The sequence below is a fragment of the Syngnathus floridae genome, chromosome 19 (assembly GCF_059516105.1).
Source record: "Syngnathus floridae isolate MCC-2025c chromosome 19, RoL_Sflo_1.0, whole genome shotgun sequence".
NCBI lineage: Eukaryota > Metazoa > Chordata > Actinopteri > Syngnathiformes > Syngnathidae > Syngnathus > Syngnathus floridae.
In genome coordinates this window covers 742,155-764,637 of record NC_142431.1, presented here as the reverse complement: position 1 = coordinate 764,637, position 22,483 = coordinate 742,155, and the positions used below count along the sequence as shown (strand labels likewise).

Sequence of the window (22,483 nt, the reverse complement as noted above, 5' to 3'; positions counted from 1 at the left end):
AGACCTTCCGGCAACTTGTCAATCACGTCGAAAGACGTTTCCGAGGTGATGAGTGAACACAGCATCGAAATTGAGAATGAAGAAGTTAGTTGCGGCCGGTCGGTGTCTTCCAGAACCAAAGAGTCGGAACTCGACAGAGCGGCCGAAGAAACCTCAGAACGCACCGAGAACGACGAGGAACCTGAAGAAAGGTCGGTAGGAGATGCGCTAGAACCTTGCGTGACGGTGGAAAGAACCGCCAGCTCCTTGTCCACAAAGTCAGCCATCTCGGTGACTTCTACAAAATCCAAAACGTCGGCGCGCTCTCCATCATCTAAAGCCAGCCAAACAAATTCCGAGAGAGAGAGACCGGCGAGCAAAGCTTCCGTTAAGTCCACCGTGACGAGCTTATCGGTAGTGACGTGCGAGGTTCCCTCAGAAGAACATTCAGAAAACCAAACGGAAACAACTCAGAGGCCGCCGAGCGCCGTTTCGTCCAGATCTGCCCGCTCGATGACATCAGCGAAGACAAAATCCTCCATCGCCGTGCACGAAAACAACAACGATGAGAGTTTGGAGAGAGCGCTGAGCAGCAGGTCCGCGAGGTCCTCAGCAAAGAAGTCCGAAGACGCCTCCAACACTGATAACACATCTCTCGTCTCGTCGTCGTCCAGATCGTCTCGACGACCTCAAAGTGAAGAAAGTGAAGCGAGAGCACACAAGTCGGCCGCATCTTCAAGGACCTCGATTATCTCCGACAAGAGCAGGCTCGGGGGAATTCAGCAAACCAAAGCCGCGCTGTCGGTCAAGTCCGATCGCTCTTCGAGAAGCAAAAAAAGAACCAAAAGCGCGGCGTCAAATGTCTCCGACCTTCCTGTGGTGGCCGTTGAGGATTCTGAACTCCAAGCCACATCTGACATCCTGGAAAAAAAAAGCAACGTGTCAGCCAAATCCCATCAGGCTGATGTTTTAGTGGATGAAGAAGCAAAAGTCATCCCTCACCTTTGTGAGACTTCAGCCAACGGAGACATGAACACTGAGCAGGCTCCCGAAGACGACGTCCACGTCGGCGACCCGCCGCTGACGGACGTCGACGCCGAAGCCCTGGTCCCGTCCAGCCTGCCAAACGCTTCCCCGACCCAAGTCGTCAGCGAATGGCTGAATAAAATCCCGCCCGACGGCGAACAGTTCGATATGGAGGAGTTCTCCGGCAACGTGGCGGAAGAACCCGACCACGCGGCGCCTGAGAAGAACATCAACGGGCTGAATGAGGAGAGCGCCCTTTCCGACGCTCCCAAAACGGACGAGGAACCAAAAGCGTCGGATCGGCGCGCAGAAACCGACCCCAAGCTATTTCACTCTTCGGTGCAAGTGATGAAAGTTCTTCTCAACCCCCAGCTGGACAGATGCAACAGTTTGCCGGAGGTCTCGCCCGCGTACGGACGCAAACTCAGCACTTCGGCCGCGGGTCTTTTCGACTGCTTGGCCAAGCTGGACGGCGATCCCAAAAACGCTGATGAGAAATCGCAACGCTACAAAGCGCTGCTGGAGATTCTCGGCTCTCTGTGGCTTTGCGAGCCGGCGCCGAACGAGCCCGACCGCCACTCCGACAAGGACTTTCATCAGGGCTCGTCGTCCGGCATCGACGTCAACAGCGGCTCCACGGGTTCCGGCAAGAGCAGCGACGGCAGGAAAGTCCACCGAGAAGAAGAACAAACGGCCAGCCCCGAAGAGGAGCCGGAGCCCGACCGGACCGTTCCGGGTCACGACACGCCGAGAGAACCGCGCGACAGCCCGCCGGCCTCGAGCGAGGGCTCCGAACCGGACGAGACGTCTCGGAGTCAGCCCCGCTCCGGCAAACAGCGACCTCACGACCCCGATCCCGCGTGGGTCCTCGGTTTACTCACCAAAATCGAAAAGCAGTTTTTGGCTCATTACGTCGACGCCATGAGCGAGTTCAAAGAGCGCTGGAAGGTCCACGGCGACGACCAGCAGCTGGACGCGATGATCGGCGAGCTCAAGGACGAGATCCGCCGGCGCATCCAAAGCAGTATTAGCAAAGAATTGGACAAGATGAAAGGTGGGGCGGCTCTGCCCAGACCTCCCCAAGAACCAAAGTCCAGACCGTCCACCAACGAGAGGAGACGAAGGCTGAGGATGAAAACCAAACGCTCGCAGATAAGCGACGATTCGGCGGCCAGCAGCAGCGTCGTCAGTGACCAGCGCGGCGAAGACGACGACGACTGCCCGTGCCAGTCGTGCGGCAAGAAGAACCATTGTCCGGCCAACAGTGAAACCAAAGCAGCAGCTGCGGCAGCAGCAGCGACACTGGTCGGACAGATCCTCCAGCACGCTCTTCAAGAAGCAGCGGAAGACAAAGAAAGTGACGAGTGTGAGCTTTCGCTCGCAGGCGCTGAAAGCGACGCGGCTGAACAGGAAACAAAGGAACCCGCCGCTGAAGAACCAGAAGAAGATCAGAGCGACGGCGCTTCCACCGTTAAGGACTCAAATCCCAATGATGAGGTCACTGGTGAAAATGTAGAGGAAGCTGCTGCAGAAGATGAAGGTGTGGCCGTGGCTGAACTCGCAAGTCAGCAGGAGTCCAAGGAAGATGAAGAAGGAGGAGTTGATGGTGAGGAGCAGGCTCCTGCAGAAGATGAAGGTGCGGCACAAGAGGCCACCGCGGCAGAACTCACAAGTCAGCAAGAGTCTGAGGAAGATGAAGAAGGAGATGTTGAATGTGAGGAGGAAGCTCCTGCAGAAGATGAAGGTGCAGCAGAATCCGCAAGTCAGCAGGAGTCCGAGGAAGATGAAGAAGGAGGAGTTGATGGTGAGGAGGAAGCTCCAGCAGAAGATGAAGGTGCAGCAGAACCCGCAAGTCAGCAGGAGTCCGAGGAAGATGAAGAAGGAGAAGTTGATGGTGAGGAGCAGGCTCCTGCAGAAGATGGTGCGGCACAAGAGGCCACCGCGGCAGAACTCACAAGTCAGCAAGAGTCTGAGGAAGATGAAGAAGGAGATGTTGAATGTGAGGAGGAAGCTCCTGCAGAAGATGAAGGTGCAGCACAAGAGGCCGCCACGGCAGAACTCGCAAGTCAGCAGGAGTCCGAGGAAGAAGGAGAAGTTGATGATGAGGAGGAAGCTGCTGCAGACGATGAAGGTGCGGCACAAGAGGCCGCCGCGGCAGAACTCACAAGTCAGCAGGAGTCCGAGGAAGAAGGAGAAGTTGATGATGAGGAGGAAGAAGCTGCTGCAGAAGATGAAGGTGCGGCACAAGAGGCCACCGCGGCAGAACTCGCAAGTCAGCAAGAGTCAGAGAAAGATGAAGAAGGAGGAGTTGATGGTGAGGAGGAAGCTGCTGCAGAAGATGAAGGTGCAGCAGAACCCGCAAGTCAGCAGGAGTCCGAGGAAGATGAAGAAGGAGGAGTTGATGGTGAAGACGAAGCTCCTGCAGAAGATGAAGGTGCGGCACAAGAGGCCGCCGCGGCAGAACTCACAAGTCAGCAAGAGTCCGAGGAAGATGAAGAAGGAGCAGTTGATGGTGAGGAGGCTCCTGCAGAAGATGAAGGTGCGGCACAAGAGGCCGCCGCGGCAGAACTCACAAGTCAGCAAGAGTACGAGGAAGATGAAGAAGGAGCAGTTGATGGTGAGGAGGAAGCTCCTGCAGAAGATGAAGGTGCGGCACAAGAGGCCGCTGCGGCAGAACTCACAAGTCAGCAAGAGTCCGAGGAAGATGAAGAAGGAGGAGTTGATGGTGAAGAGGAAGCTCCCGCTGCAGCTAGCAATGAGAACGAAGAGTCCGCTAACAATATGGAGGAGGAGGAGCGAGTTCCGGTCGAGGACGAAGACGACGATGACGATGCAGCCACCGTGAAGAACTCAAACGAGGAAGTAAACACAGATGATGAGCTTGCGAGCGAAGAAGATGAAGACGCAGTGCTTGTGGTCGCTGCAAGTGAACGTCAAGAGGAGGAGGAGGAGGAGGAGGAGGCAGGAGAAGACCAGGAGGGGGCAGATGAAAATAATGATGATGATGCTGGAAATGAGATGATGGCGAGTGAGGAGGTTCCTGAAACCGCCCAAGATGAAGAGGCCGCACAAGAAGCTGCTGGGAGCGCCACGAGTGAACACCAAGATGAGAGTCAAGAGGAGACTCCTGCCACGAGCGGCGCCGAGAATGAAAAAGAGGATGCCGCAGGAGAAGAGCTCACGGGTGATGAGGTTTCCCAAACCATCGAGGATGAAGGTGCAGCCTCCGAGGAAGGTGCAAGTGGAGATGAGAAGGAGCTTGGAGCTGATAGCGATGAGGAAGCTGCAGAAGATGAAAATGGCGATGACGCCACAGCAGTTGAAGATGCCAGCGGACAGGAACCCAAAGAGGAAGAGGAAGAGGAAGGAGATGCCCAAACAAGTGGAGATGAAAATGAGGATGCAGCTGCTGAGGATCAGGACGCTACAAAAGATGCTGTGACGACCGATGAAGATGCTGAAGAGGCAGCCACGGCTGCATCGGAATCAGAGGAGGACAAAGATCGGAAAGAAGAGGAGACGCCAGCCACTAGTGGAGATGAACATGATGGCGGCGATGCAGACACGCTCCATGACCAAACAAATGTGCAAACTGAAGAAGAAGAAGAGGAAGAAGACAAAAGGATGGCAGAGAACGAGGCTGAAGGAACAGAGGAGACCACAGGAGTCGAAGAAGACAAGTCAGCGGAAGAAGATCCTGCGCTAACAAGTGACAATGGCGAAGATGCAGAGGAAGAGCCGGACGACAACGCCACATCCGATGAAGCCACTTGTGAAGATGTCACCAGCGAACAGCAAGAAGACGGAGGTGTGGATGACAGTGGCGAAGAAGGTGAGGATGCCGACGAAGAAGAAGAAAAAGAAGAAGAAGAAGAAGAAGAAGGCGCCAAGCAGGAGAATGCCTTGTCTGAAAACGAATCGGAGAACATCACTGAAGACCAAGATGCAGATACGAAAGAGTTTGAAGAGCCAGAAGCGGAACCCGAGGAGCATGGAGAAAAGGACCAGAAAACAGCAATGGATGGAGATTCCACAGAGGCTGCTGGAGAAGAAGACATGGATGGCAGCGACGGGGCAGGAAGTGTGTCCCGGGACGATGAAGCCTTCAAAGATCATCAGAGTGAGGAGGAGTCTGAGGTGACAAACACTGAAGAGCCAGATGACCTGAGTGGAGCAGAAAGCCAGCAACACCACCAAACAGGAGAAGAGCATCAAGACGAGGAAGAACCCGAGGTGGACGCTGACAAAGATCTGGAAGATGGGATGGGCCAGGGAGCAGAAAATGAAGACGTAGAAGACGAGGACGACGAGGGAACATCAGAAAAAGAGAACCAAGAACCCGAGGCGACCGACCGTGATGATCCGGACGAGTCGGTCCATCCTGGAACTGAAAAGGAAGCGTGTGACCAAGACCGACCAAAGGGAGATGACCACGGTGAGGATGAGGAAACAAGCAGACAAACCTTGGAGGCGTCTGAAAACGAAGAGCGAGGAGCCGAGTCCGCCGACGGCGAGGACGAGGCGGAGTCCGACGACAGCGAGGAGCACGAGGAGAAAAGCCAGGAGCGGGACATCAGCCCAGGCCAGGCGGCCCGTCAAGAACCCGATGAAGAACCGGCAACACTGAGGGTAAATACCAGTTTGAAACACGTCGCCGGCAGGTCTGAGGACGGCGTCGACGCAGATGCCGAAGATTCCGACGCGTAACTTGATCTCCTATCGCGGCCGAGACCTGTTTTATTTTTTCTGCTTTGTGCAACACGTCGACCCCCTTTAAAATACTCCAGAAGATAAAACTGTAGATTTTCTAGTTAACTTAAAACGGTTAACACGAAGATCGCAATTAGCCGACATTAGTGGAGCAGAAGAACGTGACGACGGCCGGCCAAACGTCAACAACCGGCAGCTGCATGTAACCGCCACTCAAATGTTTGTCAAATAAAATGCACTTTAACACTCGTTCATTTTTCAATCATAATTTAAAAAAAAAAGTTGTCTTTGGTTAAAGTGTGGGTGGATGGGGGGGGGGGGGGGGGGGGGGGGGGGCAAGTGTGACTCTGAGAGTTGAAGAAATGACCAAGAAAGGAAAAGACAAAGTTGCTGAGGAAGCACCTGCTGCACTTGCACAACAAACGCTGGAAGAGTCAGCCGCAGAGTCATCCGGCAGCACAATCACGCAATGCCAGGGGGGGGGGGGGGGCACCAACAGCTGCCCAGCAACACCCGCACTTTCTCCAAGGTCTCCCTCCACCGTCCGAGGTGAGTGACGGCCGCTCGCCCGCTCAATGTTCTCCTCATTGTTCCCCATTGACAAGCGCTTTGTCTCCTCGGGAGCTTCTCATCACTTCCGTGTGTGACACAGGCCACCAAAGGTTCCCACGCTGGCTGCCGAGCTGGCTGGCAGGAAGCTCAACCAGGAAGTGGACGTATACATTTGTGGGCGGACGGACACCACTCGGAAGGGAGAAAGGTACTTTCGGCGCAGCTGCGCTTAGACAATGTCAAAAAGCAACATTGGACTTTTCTTGTCATGTTTCGTGCACTCATGGCGGACAACAAGGCGCTCTACAGAGGCCCTAGCCCCGTCCCGGCTGGCTTTCTTTCCCACCGTTGTTGAGGTTATCCTGTGGGGCCACTTGGGAGGCTCCTGCAGGCAGGATGCCAAGGCTGGGGACCCCCCAGCCAACGAGCCAGTTCTTGGGAACAAAACAAGCTCCCTGAAAAAGTCGCCGCGGCCAAAAAATGCAATCAGGAAAAGGAGTTAGTAAACCGGGCCGGACTTGATAACACTCGCCGTGCACCTGCGCTGAGTAAGAGTGGATGAATCACACACACACACACACATTTGCAGGTGGTCCCGAGAAAAATCTGTGAAGTGTGGCCCGGTGGAGCAATATCCCCCCCACGTGGGTTGGATCCCCCCCCTCAGCACAAGCAGATAGGAAGCAAACATTTCCTCCGCTGTTGTAAGATGAATTGTTCCCTCCACTTACTGAATGACATCATCGTTGCTCGTCGTCACTCGCAAAGCATGACAGGCTCAGGCTCGCCATATCGACTTTTTTTTTTGCAGGGGTCAAAAACAAGAGTCTGGGGCTCTCAGAGGAGTTCATCGCTGCCTGTTACGCCCTCTAGCGGTCAGTTAATTCAGAAGCAGTGCACATTTAGCACATGAGATGCAATCAGTGTTTGCACAAAATTCTCCAGTTGTCCATGTTTGCTTAGAAATGGTGGAGCGTGCTTTCTAAAAATGTGGCAGGGGTGTGTAGACTTTCAGTCTTGTGAAGCGAGTTAATGAGGGCGCCCAAGGGAGGCAGGCGGACGGAGGTCTTCATCATGATAGCGGCAAGAAGAGCCAAAAGGGACTTTGGACAGAGCAGCAAAGACGCCGGCGACGAGCTGGAGTCAAGTGAGTACGCTCGCACGTCCAAAGCGCTCGTTTGGACAAATGAAAGAAAAGAAAAGACAAGAAAAGACAAGACCATTGTGATTCAGGATGGGCTGCGTGAGCAGTGACCAAGCGGTGGACGACAACTTGGAGCCGCCGACAAAGATCATCTCCCTGGCGTCAAATCACACGGTAAGTAAATGCTCCCCAAAAATGGGCAGCTTTTCAAAGTGAAAAGAACTGAATATGAATCTTTTCTGCCTTCTAGATTTGGGATGGAAGCACTTCCTGCCAGAACGGTAATTGACTTTGATTCTGGCGTGAAACGGACCCATCAAATGGTGTAAATATTCTTTGTGCCTTTAGACGACATGGTGTTTGTGGCTCAGCACGACTTCAAACCCAGCAACGGCAGCGAGCTCTCTTTCGGGAAGGGAGATCGATTCAAGGTTCTGGGAGAGTAAGTGGCGCTCGCTCGCTCGCTCGCTCGGCCCGCCCGGACCGCAGTGCCGACCGACGTGCTTTCCGTGTGCTTTCCAAGAAACGGCGACTGGTGGCTGGCGCGCTCGCTGGCGACGGGACGCCAAGGCTTCATCCCCTCCAACTACGTCGCCCGGGAGGACACCCTCCAGGTGGAGAAGTAAGTTCCGCCTCTCGTCCATCCCGGTGAAGACCCGCTCAGCTCAGACCATGGCCTACCTCGTAGGTGGTTCTTCAAGGATCTGAGCCGGAGAGAGACGGAGCGCTTGCTCCTGGCGCCCGGGAACAAACCCGGGGCCTTCCTCATCCGGGAGAGCGAGACTTGCCCGGGTGAGCGCCGTCCGAGAGCAGAGCGTCCCGCCGGGCCCGTCTCATCCCCCGCTCGTCTCCTTCGGCGTTAGGTTCTTTCTCGCTGTCCATTCGAGATTTCACAGCGGAAAGCGCCGACGTGGTGAAACACTACAAGATCCGCTCTCTGGACAGGGGAGGCTACTACATCTCCCCGTCCAGCACCTTCCCGTCCCTGCAGGAGCTGGTCAAGTACTACACATGTGAGCCAAGCCGCTCCAGGCGCAACCGTGCTCTCCGTGACAGACAGCGTGTGTCCCGTCAGGTTCCGCCGACGGTTTGTGCCAGCGTTTGTACGCCCCCTGTAAGAAGAAGCCGCCCCAGCGCCCGTGGGCGCCCGACCAATGGGAGATTCCTCGCCACACGCTAAAACTGGTCAAGAAACTCGGCGCTGGACAATTTGGAGAAGTGTGGATGGGTGAGTCCAAATCCAAATGCGGAGTGAAGTCCCACATGGCACCATCAAAGACTTTGATTTGGGACGCCGGCAGGTTACTACAAGGACACGCTGAAGGTGGCCGTCAAGACCTTGAAGGAGGGCACCATGGAGCCCGGCGCCTTCCTGCAGGAAGCCAACCTGATGAAGCAGCTGCAGCACGAGCGGCTGGTGCGCCTCCACGCCGTGGTCACGCGGGAGCCCATCCTCATCATCACCGAATTCATGAGCAACGGTGGGCTGACCCAGGACTCGTCCCGTCATTAGTGTTAGCTTGCCGCTCATGGTGTCAAACTTGCTTTTTGTGACCTTGCAGGTTGTCTGCTGGACTTTTTGAAGACGGATGAAGGAAAAAGGCTCAGGCTCAACAAGCTGATTGACATGTCAGCACAGGTGGGAAATTTGATTCCAGCACTAAATGCTTTGATTTCTTGAAAAATAAAAAACACTGCGGCATACGTATTTGCTTCAACGTTGTGCAGTGTAACAGGGAGCCGTGCACTTTGACCTGCGGTAATTATGAACTTCCGCAAAGGAAATGGTGTTATTTTTCCATCCTCGCAGACTTCCCTAAAAAAAAAAAAAATCCCCTTTGGAAAAACAACTCATTTGGCAAGAGAGAAGAGCGCCATCGCTCACGCACATCCTCATTGCATTCTGGCCGTGTCCAACGTTGCGCACCGCCTCTTTGATTCAAGACAGATAGCCGAGGGCATGGCCTACATCGAGAGCAAGAACTCCATCCATCGGGACCTGCGGGCCGCCAACATCCTGGTCAACGAGACCTTGCACTGCAAGATAGCCGACTTTGGCCTGGCCCGGCTGGTGGAGTCCGTATACACGGCGCAGGAAGGTAATCAAAATGTCGGGCATTCTGAACATTTTGACTCCACCGCCACCGCCACGCCCGCCCGCCCTCTTTGTGACGAGCAGGTGCCAAGTTTCCCATCAAGTGGACGGCTCCCGAGGCCATCAATTACGGCACCTTCAGCATCAAGTCGGACGTGTGGTCCTTTGGCATCCTCCTGACGGAAATGGTCACCTACGGCAGAATACCCTATCCAGGTCAGCCGCGTTTGCATGAAAGCCAGCGCTAGGAAGTCGATAATGACTCTCTTGGTCTCCAGGGATGACCAACCCGGAGGTGGTCCGCAAGCTGGAGGTCTCCTTCAGGATGCCCCGCCCAGAAGGCTGCCCGCAGGAGCTCTACCACATCATGATGGCCTGCTGGAAGGAGAGGCCCGAGGAGAGGCCCACTTTTGAGTTCCTGCAAAACGTCCTTGAGGATTTCTTCGTGGCCACCGAGGGGCAATACGAGATGCAGACGTGAAGACACAACTAGTACGCACAAGAATAAAATAGGCGCTTGTCACCACAGCTGCCGATTACCATTTGTGACCGACCGCGTGTGCCGATCGCTGCAGATTTGCACTTTCCTGATCGCGGCAAATTTTGCTCTGAGCGACCGAGCAGAGGAAGGACACCTGGGACATCGCTGAGGACAACATTTGGGAGTGTGAAGGCCCTGGGAAGCATTTTGACTTCTCTCCCAGAAGGCCCAAAGTGCATCTGGAAGATAACGTCGGGGATGGCCCGCTGCAGTCAGAGATGCAAGTCCACCATTTCCTGGACGGACAGGAAACAGGAAATGCTTGTCAGCATTCCATAAATGCCACAAAGTGAGACCACCCGGCACAAATATTTGCGTAACACAGTATGTCCCGAAAGGCCATCAACACGCAATGTTATTATCTTTGCAAAAACACATTCAGTGCTTCTTATTGAACATCAACTGACATCTTGGACTCTTGCTCGTTCAGTCACAGGAAGTGAGAACAATGTCTAAATGAATTCAAATGTTGATATGAAAAAACGGATCAAGTTTGAAACGCAAAGCTGTGTCAGGTACAAATCAGAACAAGCAGGATGAAAAGCATGTGTGACCATAGTGCACGAAAGCCAAAAAATAAAATTAAAAGTGCATGAAAGCGGTGTGGGCGTTCCCCCAGCGCTCCATCGACGATATACAGTGTGACCGCCAGACGGCGCATTTCCCCAGGAACACTAAACCATTCTAGCTCATTAACATGTACAGGCGTGGTTGGAGTTGGACAAGTCTCAAAGTGATACTTTTTATTATCAATGAACATTTTACAACAAACTAAATACAAACACATGCCTTAATAATAGGGCTACTATTGTATACGAAAATAAAACTGATATATACAACGTATCCTGCTGTTAATGCGACAAAAAGCTTACAAGTTGTACTGCGCAGCTGCTGCAGCAGAGGGCGACACACGTTTTGCGTCCCCTTCTTCGCTGAAGCGGAAGTGAGGCGCACCCCTTCTGCGCCGAAGCGGAAGTAAGACGCAATCCACAAAGATGGCAGACAACGAAGCGGCAGGTGAGGGGCCACAATGTGTAAACACAGCTTTTAATGACGCTTTTCCCGTCTTTATGATGTTTTGTGGCGAGGGACGCACTAAAAACAACGAGCCGGTCTTACACAGCCTGCCAGCGTTTAAATGTTTGAGCGCAGCGAAGGTAATTTGCAGGAATCCGACGCACGGTTCGGGTCACATTTGTGAGTAAACGTAATTCTGTGCTTCTCCCAAGGCGCTTGTCTTAGTATAAGGACAAAGCAGCGTCATACACCTTCAGAAATAGATCAAGATATTGAATAAATGCTCAAATAGATGATTGTAACTGAAGTCAAAAGGGATATTTTCAAACTGTATCTCAACCTGCAGATGAAAGTGACAAGAAAGCAGACATTGAGCGTGCAAAGGTGAGGAGCTTTCTGTCTTTTTGCTTTTTCAAATGTACGCTACAAACAGTTAATCAGCCACTGCGTGTTCGGACGACACAGAGCGAAGGCAAAGAGCTGACCAAAGAGGAGAAGCAGCGGCTGAGGAAGGAGAAGAAGCAGCAGAAGAAAAACAAAGAAAAAAAAGATGAGGCCACAAAGCCTGCCGCTTCTGCCGCGCTGCCTTCACAGAACGGTAGACGTCCTTCTCCTTCCTGCTGTTTTTGCCATTTCAGCTGATTTTACTTTTCTTCTCAGCTCCATCCTCAGTGCCAGCCACCGACGCTCCCGTAACCTCGGACAAGCCGGCCAAGAGCAAAGTAGAAGTGAAAGCGGAGCGGAGACCTCGACACGACTCCGACAAGTCCTCCAAACAGGGCAAAAAGCGCGACGGCAGCCAGCAGCAGGCCGCCCCCGCCTCCACCGCCAAACCCAAAGTGCCACCCGGCGAGCTGCAGCCTGGTAATGCCAGATTGGGGGAAACACCCTCACGTAGTCTGGAGATACTCACCGGTATGTCGTGTCCGCCGTCCGTAGTGGTGAAGAGGCTGCCTGAACACATCCAAGTCGATGACCCCGATGTTGTCAAGAAACTGGCCAAGAAGCTGGAAAGACAACAGGTACCTGGTTCAAATAAAGGGCAGCTTATGCATCTTGCGGGCTGTTACTCTCCGGACCTGTGAAAATTCAGTCATTTCTTTCAGACGCAAATACAAGATACTGCAGAGAAGGTACTAAGCAATATTTTCAACAGGGCGCCATTTGCCGTGCTACTTCGGGAGCAAATTGGAGGCAAATCTGCCCCTCAGTGTGCTTGGCTTTGCTGTGCGTTTCGTTGATTTTGGAAGAATTTGTCGTGGGATTTTTTTTTTTTGCCGTACTATGATCAGTTGCGAAATGCGAACCGTGCTGTTCTTTGCTCGGCTTTCAGATCCCGCTGCGCTCGGACTATGGCTACAAGGTCAGCCTCTTTTCGCACCTGCACCAGTACAGTCGCAAAGCTCCTCTCACGCAGCAAGTCGGGTAAGCTGGATCCCACCGACGGAACGTATCGGCCACGTGTCGTCAGGGCCTCGCTTACCCGTCGTGCCTTTGCAGCATCCCGTCGTCCGTCATCCATCCCGCTATCGTTCGGCTGGGCCTTCAGTATTCCCAGGGCATTGTGGCGGGATCCAACGCTCGCTCTGTGGCACTGCTGCACGCCTTCAAGCAGGTATGACGGCACCCGCAAGCCAAAGTAGCGGCACGGCTGAACATTGGTTCCTCTCAGGTCATAAGGGACTACACTACTCCGCCAAATGAAGAGCTAGCCAGAGACTTAGTCAACAAATTAAAACCTTACATAAGGTAAAAAACATTTTGTTTTCATTAATATTGTAATGAATGTCAAAATAACATTACATATATATAAATATGAACTGTCTTTTTCTGCAGCTTCTTGAACCAGTGTCGCCCTCTGTCGGCCAGCATGGGAAACGCAATCAAATACATCAAGAAGGAGATTTCTAACATTCCAAATCACTGCAAGGAAGATGAGGTTGGTTTGTTTCTATCCCTTGAGTCTTATCATTGCCACAGTTAAACATATGTTTTCAACTCACGACATGAATGAAAGAATTTGTGCAAACATTGTTGCTATTCCTCACAGGCAAAGAGCAAGCTGCTGAACTGCATCGACTGCTACATCAACGAAAAGATCGTGCTGGCGGCCAAAGCCGTGGCGGAGATCGCCATCGGAAAGATCAGCGACGACGACGTCATCCTGGTCTACGGCTGGTAAGGTGGAATGGGAGGGCACGCGGCGGACCTCGTCTGACTTGCATTTGGGCGCAGCTCGTCGCTGGTCAACCACATCCTCTACGAAGCCTTCAAAATGGGCAGGAAGTTCCGCGTAATCGTGGTGGACAGCAGGCCGCGGCTCGAGGGCCGCGAGACCCTCAGGCGCCTGGTCCAGCGGGGCATCAGCTGCACCTACGTCCTCATCTCCGTCGTCTCCTACATCCTCCCGGAGGTACCAGCTGCTCTTTAGCGCTACTCTAAATTGAAATTTTGTTTTTTTAAATCCCCTACATGGGCGCACAAACTGAGCTTTTGTCCGCGTAGGTGTCAAAGGTCCTCCTGGGCGCCCACGCGCTGCTCGCCAACGGCTACATGATGTCTCGCGTGGGCACGTCCCAAGTTGCTCTGGTGGCCAAAGCCTTCAACGTGCCTGTGCTGGTGTGCTGCGAGACGTACAAGTTTTGCGAGAGGGTGCAGACCGACTCCTTTGTATCAAACGAACTCGGTGAGTCAAACAATAGCGCGGACACCAAGAAAAAAAGAAAGTACCTCCCCCTAAGAGATAAGTGCAAAAGATGCTGCATGATGACCAACTCGGCAATGTTTTTATTTTATTTTTTTCCCTAGATGATCCCGACAACCTGATCGTGACGCGGAAGGGCAAAACGCAGCTGGCGCACTGGCAGGAAGTGCGCTCGCTGGGTCTTCTCAACCTGGTATACGACGTGACGCCGCCTGACTTTGTGGACGCCGTCATCACCGAGCTAGGCATGATCCCGTGCACGTCGGTGCCCGTGGTGCTGCGCGTTAAAAGCGTCGACCAATGAGCCCCATCACATGTGACCTTACGTGCTTTGAGCGTGGAATAAATAAGTGACTATAATAAATATATATATACCCGCATGAGTGACTTTTAAACAGCGTTCACGTGTGTTTTTGATTTGGGCCTTAAATTACTGCCATAAATAACTTTGCCTTGTTTGGTAAATCATAAATTTATCAGGTCAATCAATATGCTTAAAAAATAAATACAACTTGCAGAAAGGAACTCACATTCCGAGGAGAGATGCACTTTTCAAAAACTGAGGTAACAGTAAAATTAAAATCCAGCTAAGAATCTGTAAATATCAGGATATGCACTTCCCTTTCAGCTTACTCACTAGATAAATGAACATTAAAACATAAATATTCTATAGAGACTTGGCCTTTCGTCTCTGGGTGAGCCACAGCAGGAGGGAAAGTGCAAGCGTGGAAGCTCCCAGAGGTCCAAACACCTGCAGGCTTGGGAACTCCCCCTGTTATGACATTGTGGACAAATGCCTGATTAAACAAAAAACCGATATGATATGCAAACTCTGAGCACGGAACAAACCTCTCGCAGACACTTGTATCCGTGGTAGTTGTCGGCGCAGCTGCACTCGAAGTAACCGGGCCCGTACGGAGCGCACTGGGAGTACTCTGGACAGTTAACAGCTGCCAATCGAGATCAGTAGCGTGAATCGTACTTGATTGACTAAATATAAAATTGCATTGTGTAAACTTACACATCTTCCCTGTTTGAATGCACATGTTCCTCTGGCCTTCGCAAAGACGTGTTCCATTTTCTATCACTACCTTATCCCAGGAGGAATTCCCACCTGGACAGGCAACGTCTGCTGGCAAAATCCTGATAAAGTGCCATTTGTTTTAGCTAAATAGAAATATACAATTTAATAAAAAAATGGAGTAAGTAAAAAACACACTTGTCTACTTACAACTGACTCAACTGTCTAAATCCTTTAAATGCTGTGTCACTGATGTTGATGATGGAGTTTGATGACAGATCACTGCGAAAATTGATATTAATTGTAAACATTTAGAAAAAAATGTAAATGAGTCCACGTTGGGTCAAACGGTATCTGGACTTATACATACATACATCATTAAAGTGGTTGATGCTTCCTGAAGATTGCCCACGTGAGTTAAGGAACAATTGGACAAATCCAGCCTAAAACAAAACACACAGCAAATCTGGTTTACGGTTAATAAGGCCGTCATTAGCATCAGGTTGATATTCTATTTAAACGCCCTACCCGATGATGCGTTCATGGTAGCTCGTTTCATTTGCCAGGCAGCAACGTCCGGTGATCCGACCGTTGGACGAGAAGCAAAATTTACCCACGGCAGAGCCATTCAGCGACGTTCCACTACATTGTTGACATAGCTGTGAACGTAAACCAGAAAAACATTAGAATATAATCATAGTTTGTTTGTACTTGATCATTGATGTACAGCAAAACACCAGGTTGTCTGACAGTCAAGCGTACATCGAATACGCGTACTCTTGCTTTGTAGTCGCTATTACTCTGTTTTGACGCGTAATAATGATATTAAAACAAGATTTGGTCCGATACCTGCGGCTCGATCTGTTGCTGGCTGAGGTAAATACACAAACAAATGATGAAAACAAACAAAGGAGGCAGCAGTTGGTTATGTCCAGTTTTCATGTTTACTGATCGAAGTCATGTGACCATACTGTACCAGACACGTGACCAGAAGCGCACCCCAAACCATTTTCTAATACACTTTCCCCCCACATTTAATACCTGAGTAATATTCCATATTTAAAGTAATAATAACACCAGAATATTTTTCCAATTAATTTTTTACTGTACACATCGTGCCTTCTTCTCCCGCTGTCACTTTGGATCGCACCAAATGTGGGTCGATTTGAGAACATGTAATGCACTTACTTTAAATTAACTAAATGGGTCTAAAAGACATTGATCAAGATATATATTTAATACACGGCTGTATAAGAAGAAAACACACCGTTTCCTTTATGTTATTTTAAGCGTTATTGGTCCAGCCACCCCCAAGTGAAAAGAAAATGATCTGTACCAGGACTGTTCCAATCCAATTGAACAATGCAAGGTGTTTAAAATGTACATTTCAGTCATATTTTGTCATCATACTGCTTTAAGAGTGTAAATGGGTATTTGTGTGTTTTTATTTGTTGGTTATAGGGGGAAAATTGAACATTTTGAACCAAAAGAGTGAACCACTGCCCCCCTCTTGTTTCGTGAATAGCCTCCGCCATCTAATCTGAAGAAACCAGCTGCATCTTCAATCCAGTTAGCTACATCTGTTTAGCGGAAGTGAATGTAGCGCGGTTTTAGCATTTTAATCTCGTAAATCAAAAAACACTCGGGTAAAAAAAAGTTGTTCAAAAGACAATTTAATGTTACACCCGGTCGGAGTAGAATTACTCTACACTCGCAACATGTCCACTTTGGCAGTTTGAAAAGTTTACGACTGACGTGGGGGAAGTTTTTCTCTTCTTTTTTCTTTTTTTTTTTTTTCGTGACGAAGCTAGCTGGTGCGGAGGTGGATGCTAACTCGCCTCAGCCCGACACGGCGCCACTGGACCGAGCTGAACCCGCATGTATGCCTCCTTCACCCCTGAAGTCACCAGCGACTCTCACTCCAGTGGAATTGTCTGTTTTATTGGATTCAAATTGTGGACAATTGTGGCGTCTTGAGCATCGCTAGCCGAGGTGGCGTTCAGGTACCGCTGGCTGGGAACTAAACATGCATTTTTCCATCCCCGAAACGGAGGTTCGTTCGGGAGAAAATGGATCTACCTATGTGGTGAGCATGTACATACCTGTATTGTTATTAGTACTTTAACTGTATTAACTAGAAGATACTGCAAATTGCAAGCGTTGCCTAATAAATGTGCCTGATAAAACGGAAAATAGGTTGTGACACGTTCAAGGGGAAAATCTAGAAGATATGTTTCAGCTTTTAGCATTTTGTTGTTGTACTATCTCTTCATTGATTATGAAAAAGACTGCATCATTGCAGACTTGAGCTTTACAGATGCCATGTGCTGTGGTATTTATTGATCTCTCTGAGATTTAGGCCCTGCAAGTGTTATTTGTATTCCATAAACGGATCCACTCCTGTGGATGTTTATAGCCCTCAGCTGGAATTTATCTGTTTGCTGACACAGGCGTTCATATTGGTCTCATAGAGGGGCAAGAGCCGTCGTCTGTTGCACAACACGGACGGAGCATGTGTTTGGCTGGAAAATGTGCGGCAGGCTCCATTTCCCCTCTTTACCGATCTAGTTTTGTGGTTCCGCTTCATTAAAACTGGATGGTATTAGAGGTCAAGAGTTCCTCGTGTTTTTTGGGTGTCAAATAAAAAAGGTAATAATGTGTTGTGCGTTGTGTTAACGTCTTCGCTCACTTGTGTTCCCCTGCAGGCTTACAACATCCACGTCAACGGCGTTCTGCACTGTCGGGTGCGCTACAGTCAGCTCCTCAGCCTCCACGAGCAGGTAGGGCACCACCTGCTTGACGTCATTTTCTCGCACACGCTCACGGCCACTTTAGTGAATTGTCATTGGAGTTTATATCCTCAAATGAATTTGATAATTGATGAAGGATTGAGAAAGAGCTTTTTGCGCCCACAGTTAAAGAAGGAGTATGGCAGCAATGTGGTGCCTTCCTTCCCTCCAAAAAAGATCTTCACGCTGACGCTCGCTGAAGTGGAGCAGCGGCGGGAGCAGCTGGAAAAGTACATGCAGGCAGGTGAGGCCTTCAACCTACAAAGAAAGCTCAAAAGCGTGTGTAGGCCTGAAAGAGTCTTAGAAAAGCCATCTCTGAAAAGGCTACTATCTGACCTCACCACAGGAAATCCTCTGCAAGTCATTTGGGTAGATTGCAGCAGCTCTTGGAGGTTTTGACTGACTCATATTCACTTTGAGACAGATGAGCGACATACATTGCAAAAAAAAAGGGGGGGGGTTCTTGTGCTTACATGTGCTTTCAGCTTTAATTCCATTTAGGTCTCAAGTAAACACACCTTGTCCGTAGTCCACGTCACGCTCCGGCTCCCAAAGGTGGACTTTCATCTGCGCGTTTTAAGCACATTACCCCTAAGCTGAACCTTGTGCGTACACAAACAAGTTTGCAGAGCGAGCCACCACGCCAAAGCGGGTCTGTCTTAATCCTCTCAGCGCTGGCCGCCAGTGCGGAACAAGGAGGCGTTGTTGCAGCCCCGATTGCCCCTATTTGCTCGTAGGCTGCCTCGGTTACATCATGGCTTGCAGGTAGAAATGTCAACGCGGTGCCCAAGCTTGCCGTAGTTTGAATGATTAAAAAAAGAAGAAAAAACCTCACTCAGTCTTCATATCAGTACGCTCTCGTGGGAGTCGCTCATCATTTTTAGTTCACCAAAGTTGTGTCCAAAAACACAGCTCACTTGTCACGTGCTCCGCCTCTTTTGGACTGATTAGTGGCATTTCCTCTTTCCGCCAGTACGCCAGGACCCGCTGCTTGGAGCCAGCGAGTTGTTCAACGGCTTCCTAAGAAAAGCACAGCAGGTCGGTGGCTCCTCTATCGACCCAAACCCGCACCTGCCGGTCATCGTTTCTGCCACGGATGAAAGGTCCTTTGTCATCTTCCACGCTCGTCGCTAACCTGCCGCCGTCTTTTTGTGTCTCTCTCAGGAGACTCAGCAGATTCCGACAGAGGAAGTTGCTCTGGACATTTGCCTGTCTAACGGTCAGAAAGTAACAGTCAACATCCTGAGCTCTGATCAGACAGAAGATGTGCTGGATGTAAGCACTTTTTGCTTTCTTGTATGTTCAGCACCTTCTCTGAACTGATTCAAGTGGAATTGTTGTTTTTGTTGTGCCTGAAGGTCGTCGCAATCAAACTGGATCTCCCCGAAGAACTTGTGGCCTACTTCAGTCTTTTCCTTGTCCGTGAAGGAGAAGACGGAGGCCTTACGTGTGCGTTACGCAACAACAACACTCGCTTACATAATCAGCGCTATGCTCATTACCTTTTTTTTTTTTGTCTTGCATCATCTGCGATAAGATTTCACGTTGCTTATCAAAACAAATGGAATGTTCGGCACACTCTCTTCTTGGATGCCCCCCCCCCCAATCATCTGGGTGTCTTGAGCTTGTTCTCTGCTATTTTTCTTGTAGTTGTGCGGAAACTTCAGGAGTTTGAGCTGCCCTATGTGTCCATCACCAGCCTACACAGCTCAGAATTTCACATCTTATTACGGAAAAGGTAGCGTCCATGTTTGAAATGGTGCCTCTTTGGAGGAGCTCCGGATATCGACTGGCCGACTTTGCGTCTCCAGGGAACTCTTATGAGTCTCCCTGACCTACTTTTGCCGCGTATGTGAGACAGCGGGGGGAGATGGAATGTCAAAGCCGCAAAAAGTTGGAAGGTGGATGACTTGACAGATCCCCCACTGTGCAAGACCCAGAGAGCACAAAATCAGCAAGGCTTCAGCCTCGTTGCGCATGCTGAAAGTAAAAGTAACCAGACTTTTCAAGTTTCTGCGTCTTTCTCCATAGTTATTGGGACATGATGTACGACGCCGACGTCATGGACAACAGAGTTGGCCTGAACTTGCTTTATGCTCAGGTAAGAAACTTTTTGCTTGTGGAAATGTTGAGAAATGTTTATTGCGGTTTGTGTCCGAGCAGACGGTGTCGGACATCGAGCGAGGCTGGATACTCGTCAACAAAGACCAGCACAGGCAGCTCAAGTCCCTGCAGGAGAAAGGCTCCAAGAAAGAAGTAAGATCAACACACAGCTTGTTTGTAGTAAGCGTTGCCAAAAGTGCTGGCGGCTCCAAATGGCGCGTCGCTTCTTTCGCCATTATTTGATTTAGTAATGGGAGAGACGCAAAGTGAACTCTGTGCTCCCTCCCTCCCTCTTCAGTTCATCCACCTGGGCCAGACGCTGAAATATTACGGCTACATCAAGTTCGACCCGTGCGCCACCGACTTCCCCGAGAAGGGCTGCCAAGTCATCGTGGGCGCCGGCAACAACGAGCTCAACTTTCACGTCAAGCTGCCCAACGAGCAGATGAAGGAGGGCAGCTTCAAGGTCACGCGCATGCGCTGCTGGAGAGTCACCTCCTCTGTAAGTCTGCGCATGCGTCTGATGTTCCCCCTCCCCTCCCCTCCCAACGGCCGAGTCCATTTAGCAGCTTGTCTCATTACACCCCCCCACGGCTGGCTGCCAGCGGCCCCCGTGTCCTCCCTTCACGCTCTCTTGTAGGGTGATGAATCCCTCGGCTCCATTTGCCACCGTCATTAGCCCCATCCGCCCCAGCCAAAATGGTTTCTACGGGTTGCTCATTTGGTGCAGCTGTGATGCATGGCGGCAGCTCATCAAATTGCTTCTGCAGGGATTTGTCTCCACATTAAGTGTGTGTGCTTTCTATTTTGCAGCAAGTTCCCATCGCAAACGGCACCGGCAACCCGTGCACGTCGGCCAAGTGCGACGTGAAATTGGAGCTGGCCTTCGAGTATCTGATGAGCAAGGACCGCCTGCGCTGGGTCACCATCACCAGCCAGCAGGTCGCCACCGTTTTGTTTTGCCATCAACAATATAAAAGTGCTCTTTTCTATCGAGAGGTCGTGCCACTTCGGCCCGCTCGTAAAAATGAAGACCCTTTGAAATTCACAGAATCCTGTGTGCTTTCAGGCTATCATGATGAGCATCTGCCTCCAGTCAATGGTGGACGAGTTAATGGTGAAGAAGTCTGGCGGCAGCATCAAGAAGGTCACAGCAGTGTTAGACTAGATATCAGTATGTCCAATACATGACTCATGCTCTTGTTCCGTTTCCTCCTTAGATGTTAAGGAAACGACACAGCGGCTCCATGCAGCGGCCTGACTGTCAGCAAGCTGTGAAATCACCCCCGCTGCTGGTGAGGAATGGAACGTGCCACCACAATAACACGGCCCACCCCCACATTTCCACTCCGCCCTCGCATCATTTGTTGGTTTCTTTTTTTTTTCTCACCTGCTGTTTCCATGCAGGACTCTCCAGACCAGAGCCGCGAGCAGATCATCAAACTATCGGTGAGGACAATAAACACCATTTTTATGAGGTCTTGCAGAACTGACACGCCAGAGAAATGGCATAGCAAAAAGCGGCCTGATTTACATAGTGCAAGCATGAATAACAAATAAGTTTCCCGCCATGGGCTCTCCAGACTAAGCTGAGCTCGGTGTCCATGCGAGGGATCAGCGCCTCCAACTCGGCCAACGACATCAGCGGCGGCGATTTCCACGGCAACTACGCCTTCGAGGGCATCGGCGATGACGACCTGTAACGTCTGCCGGCTGGCCCTCCCCTTCCTCCTCATCCTCATTACACGCCCCCGCAAAGGTTACGAGCTTCGGTCCGATGCTAACACGCGTGTCCCGTTGTGCCTCTGCAGGGTTTGTAGCATCCAGGCCCATAAGTGGCTTCTTTGTTTGTTTGTTTGTCGGTCTCGAGCTATTGCCATCTGTTGTGATTTTGATTTCTTTGCCACCTCGCGCTGACATTACAATGCTAGGAAGTCAATCAGTTCACGTGCAAAGACCGACTTTTCTGCCAAATTGAATGTGCCGCCATGTACGTACGTGCCAAACCGACGTCGATTTTTAGTACAACTCGCAGCATTAGGTCCATCCAGTGAGATGTGACAATTATTTACTGGTATACGTATGTAGTGAGCCCAGTTTGTTGTATATAGGGGGGGAAAAATAGCGATCATATCAAAAAAGGTATTTTACACATATATGGTTTTACCCGTCACATTTGAAACTTTTCTTTTTTAAATTAGTGCTGCCTTGAGATCGTAATGTCATTGCCGTTCCACTCAAATTCCAGGCGTCGCCGTTTTGCTCCAGTATATGAATGCGGCTGTGCGCCGGTGTACCTAATGATCTGTCCAGTGTCCTTGGGTCTCGATGCCTTACCTTTTTGTGGTTGCCTGACGATCATTTCTTCTAGTTTCATCAAGTTGCCTGCTTTGGGCCAGCTGCTTGCACTTTGCACTCTAAAAAAAAAAGTTAACTTGTGACAATTGGGGAAGGGATGGAAAAACCTCTTTGAGCATTTAGCCTTTCGCTTTGTCCGAATGATTTGTTGTTGCTAGTTGCCAACTATGTAGTACAAGTGAAAACTAGAAAATCCTCTGTTAAAATTCTCGTATTACTAAATGCTCAAAGGGCATTCACGGGGGTGAAATGTTGGAAATCCATGTATTTTTCTTTTTTAAGTTTTTATTTTTCTTCTCATAAATGCCAAATTGTAGTTTACTAAAGCATTTTGCACAAGATTAAACATTATCGACGTCACTTTTTCATGCGCTCCACTAGCGATTGAGTATTCCAAACCTTTCCTACTAATGTTTTTTTCTATCTAGAAATGAACTAACATGT

The 22,483-nt window shown here is 50.5% G+C and overlaps 5 protein-coding genes across 10 annotated transcripts; 4 read left to right on the top strand and 1 right to left on the bottom strand.

Annotated features, from left to right (window-relative positions):
* The first annotated feature begins 2,388 nt into the window (after positions 1-2,388).
* Positions 2,389-3,996, top strand: LOC148381344 (uncharacterized). The gene is made up of 2 exons (XM_088361024.1): positions 2,389-2,704; positions 2,798-3,996. The coding sequence occupies exons 1-2, from the start codon at positions 2,540-2,542 to the stop codon at positions 3,848-3,850; spliced, it is 1,218 nt and encodes a 405-aa protein (XP_088217150.1). The 5' UTR covers positions 2,389-2,539; the 3' UTR covers positions 3,851-3,996.
* A 3,065-nt stretch (positions 3,997-7,061) lies between these two features.
* Positions 7,062-10,645, top strand: blk (BLK proto-oncogene, Src family tyrosine kinase). Of its 3 annotated transcripts, none has more exons than XR_015854261.1 (13): positions 7,062-7,585; positions 7,662-7,692; positions 7,760-7,853; positions 7,935-8,033; positions 8,100-8,203; positions 8,275-8,424; positions 8,487-8,639; positions 8,713-8,892; positions 8,974-9,050; positions 9,356-9,510; positions 9,591-9,722; positions 9,785-9,998; positions 10,082-10,645. XR_015854261.1 is itself a non-coding variant. In XM_088361022.1 (13 exons), exons 1-12 carry the CDS (start codon positions 7,502-7,504, stop codon positions 9,985-9,987), a joined length of 1,458 nt encoding a protein of 485 aa, XP_088217148.1. In that variant the 5' UTR covers positions 7,065-7,501; the 3' UTR covers positions 9,988-9,998; positions 10,082-10,645. The 3 variants fall into 3 exon arrangements, 2 of the variants coding, with proteins under 2 accessions (XP_088217149.1, XP_088217148.1); XM_088361022.1 differs by having other exon boundaries at positions 7,065-7,585; positions 9,360-9,510; XM_088361023.1 differs by lacking the exon at positions 10,082-10,645 and having other exon boundaries at positions 9,785-10,034.
* A 305-nt stretch (positions 10,646-10,950) lies between these two features.
* Positions 10,951-14,163, top strand: eif2b4 (eukaryotic translation initiation factor 2B, subunit 4 delta). Of its 3 annotated transcripts, none has more exons than XM_088362486.1 (13): positions 10,951-11,064; positions 11,411-11,448; positions 11,530-11,662; positions 11,725-11,928; positions 12,004-12,086; positions 12,398-12,489; positions 12,565-12,679; positions 12,737-12,813; positions 12,901-13,003; positions 13,115-13,242; positions 13,300-13,477; positions 13,570-13,750; positions 13,873-14,163. In XM_088362486.1, the coding sequence occupies exons 1-13, from the start codon at positions 11,043-11,045 to the stop codon at positions 14,070-14,072; spliced, it is 1,554 nt and encodes a 517-aa protein (XP_088218612.1). In that variant the 5' UTR covers positions 10,951-11,042; the 3' UTR covers positions 14,073-14,163. The 3 variants fall into 3 exon arrangements, with proteins under 3 accessions (XP_088218612.1, XP_088218613.1, XP_088218611.1); XM_088362487.1 differs by having other exon boundaries at positions 11,060-11,204; XM_088362485.1 differs by lacking the exon at positions 10,951-11,064 and adding an exon at positions 11,103-11,244.
* On the bottom strand, positions 13,822-15,776 carry atraid (all-trans retinoic acid induced differentiation factor). Its single transcript, XM_088362488.1, has 7 exons — positions 15,639-15,776; positions 15,318-15,448; positions 15,164-15,232; positions 15,000-15,071; positions 14,790-14,911; positions 14,618-14,718; positions 13,822-14,540 (listed from the first exon to the last, which is right to left on the bottom strand). Exons 1-7 carry the CDS (start codon positions 15,729-15,731, stop codon positions 14,436-14,438), a joined length of 693 nt encoding a protein of 230 aa, XP_088218614.1. The 5' UTR covers positions 15,732-15,776; the 3' UTR covers positions 13,822-14,435.
* A 572-nt stretch (positions 15,777-16,348) lies between these two features.
* On the top strand, positions 16,349-22,399 carry snx17 (sorting nexin 17). Of its 2 annotated transcripts, none has more exons than XM_088361221.1 (15): positions 16,349-16,875; positions 17,495-17,569; positions 17,705-17,822; positions 18,552-18,616; positions 18,743-18,853; positions 18,937-19,027; positions 19,229-19,316; positions 19,610-19,679; positions 19,742-19,834; positions 19,980-20,183; positions 20,495-20,623; positions 20,751-20,828; positions 20,902-20,976; positions 21,089-21,130; positions 21,265-22,399. In XM_088361221.1, exons 1-15 carry the CDS (start codon positions 16,816-16,818, stop codon positions 21,382-21,384), a joined length of 1,419 nt encoding a protein of 472 aa, XP_088217347.1. In that variant the 5' UTR covers positions 16,349-16,815; the 3' UTR covers positions 21,385-22,399. The 2 variants fall into 2 exon arrangements, with proteins under 2 accessions (XP_088217347.1, XP_088217348.1); XM_088361222.1 differs by lacking the exon at positions 16,349-16,875 and adding an exon at positions 17,312-17,438.
* Positions 22,400-22,483: the final 84 nt, after the last annotated feature.

Coding starts and splice junctions, on each gene's coding strand:
- LOC148381344 (XM_088361024.1), top strand. CDS start 2,540: ATGAAGGTGTGGCCGTGGCTGAACTCGCAAGTCAGCAGGAGTCCAAGG. Junction 2,705..2,797: donor AGAGTCTGAGGAAGATGAAG/AAGGAGATGTTG, acceptor AAGATGAAGAAG/GAGGAGTTGATGGTGAGGAG.
- snx17 (XM_088361221.1), top strand. CDS start 16,816: ATGCATTTTTCCATCCCCGAAACGGAGGTTCGTTCGGGAGAAAATGGA. Junction 17,570..17,704: donor TCCTCAGCCTCCACGAGCAG/GTAGGGCACCAC, acceptor TTGCGCCCACAG/TTAAAGAAGGAGTATGGCAG. Junction 17,823..18,551: donor GGAAAAGTACATGCAGGCAG/GTGAGGCCTTCA, acceptor TCTTTCCGCCAG/TACGCCAGGACCCGCTGCTT.
- atraid (XM_088362488.1), bottom strand. CDS start 15,731: ATGAAAACTGGACATAACCAACTGCTGCCTCCTTTGTTTGTTTTCATC. Junction 15,072..15,163: donor GCATCAACCACTTTAATGAT/GTATGTATGTAT, acceptor CAATTTTCGCAG/TGATCTGTCATCAAACTCCA. Junction 14,912..14,999: donor TTTAGACAGTTGAGTCAGTT/GTAAGTAGACAA, acceptor GCACTTTATCAG/GATTTTGCCAGCAGACGTTG.
- eif2b4 (XM_088362485.1), top strand. CDS start 11,118: ATGATGTTTTGTGGCGAGGGACGCACTAAAAACAACGAGCCGGTCTTA. Junction 11,663..11,724: donor CGCGCTGCCTTCACAGAACG/GTAGACGTCCTT, acceptor TTTTCTTCTCAG/CTCCATCCTCAGTGCCAGCC. Junction 13,751..13,872: donor CTTTGTATCAAACGAACTCG/GTGAGTCAAACA, acceptor TTTTTTCCCTAG/ATGATCCCGACAACCTGATC.
- blk (XM_088361022.1), top strand. CDS start 7,502: ATGGGCTGCGTGAGCAGTGACCAAGCGGTGGACGACAACTTGGAGCCG. Junction 7,693..7,759: donor AAGCACTTCCTGCCAGAACG/GTAATTGACTTT, acceptor TTGTGCCTTTAG/ACGACATGGTGTTTGTGGCT. Junction 9,511..9,590: donor CGTATACACGGCGCAGGAAG/GTAATCAAAATG, acceptor TGTGACGAGCAG/GTGCCAAGTTTCCCATCAAG.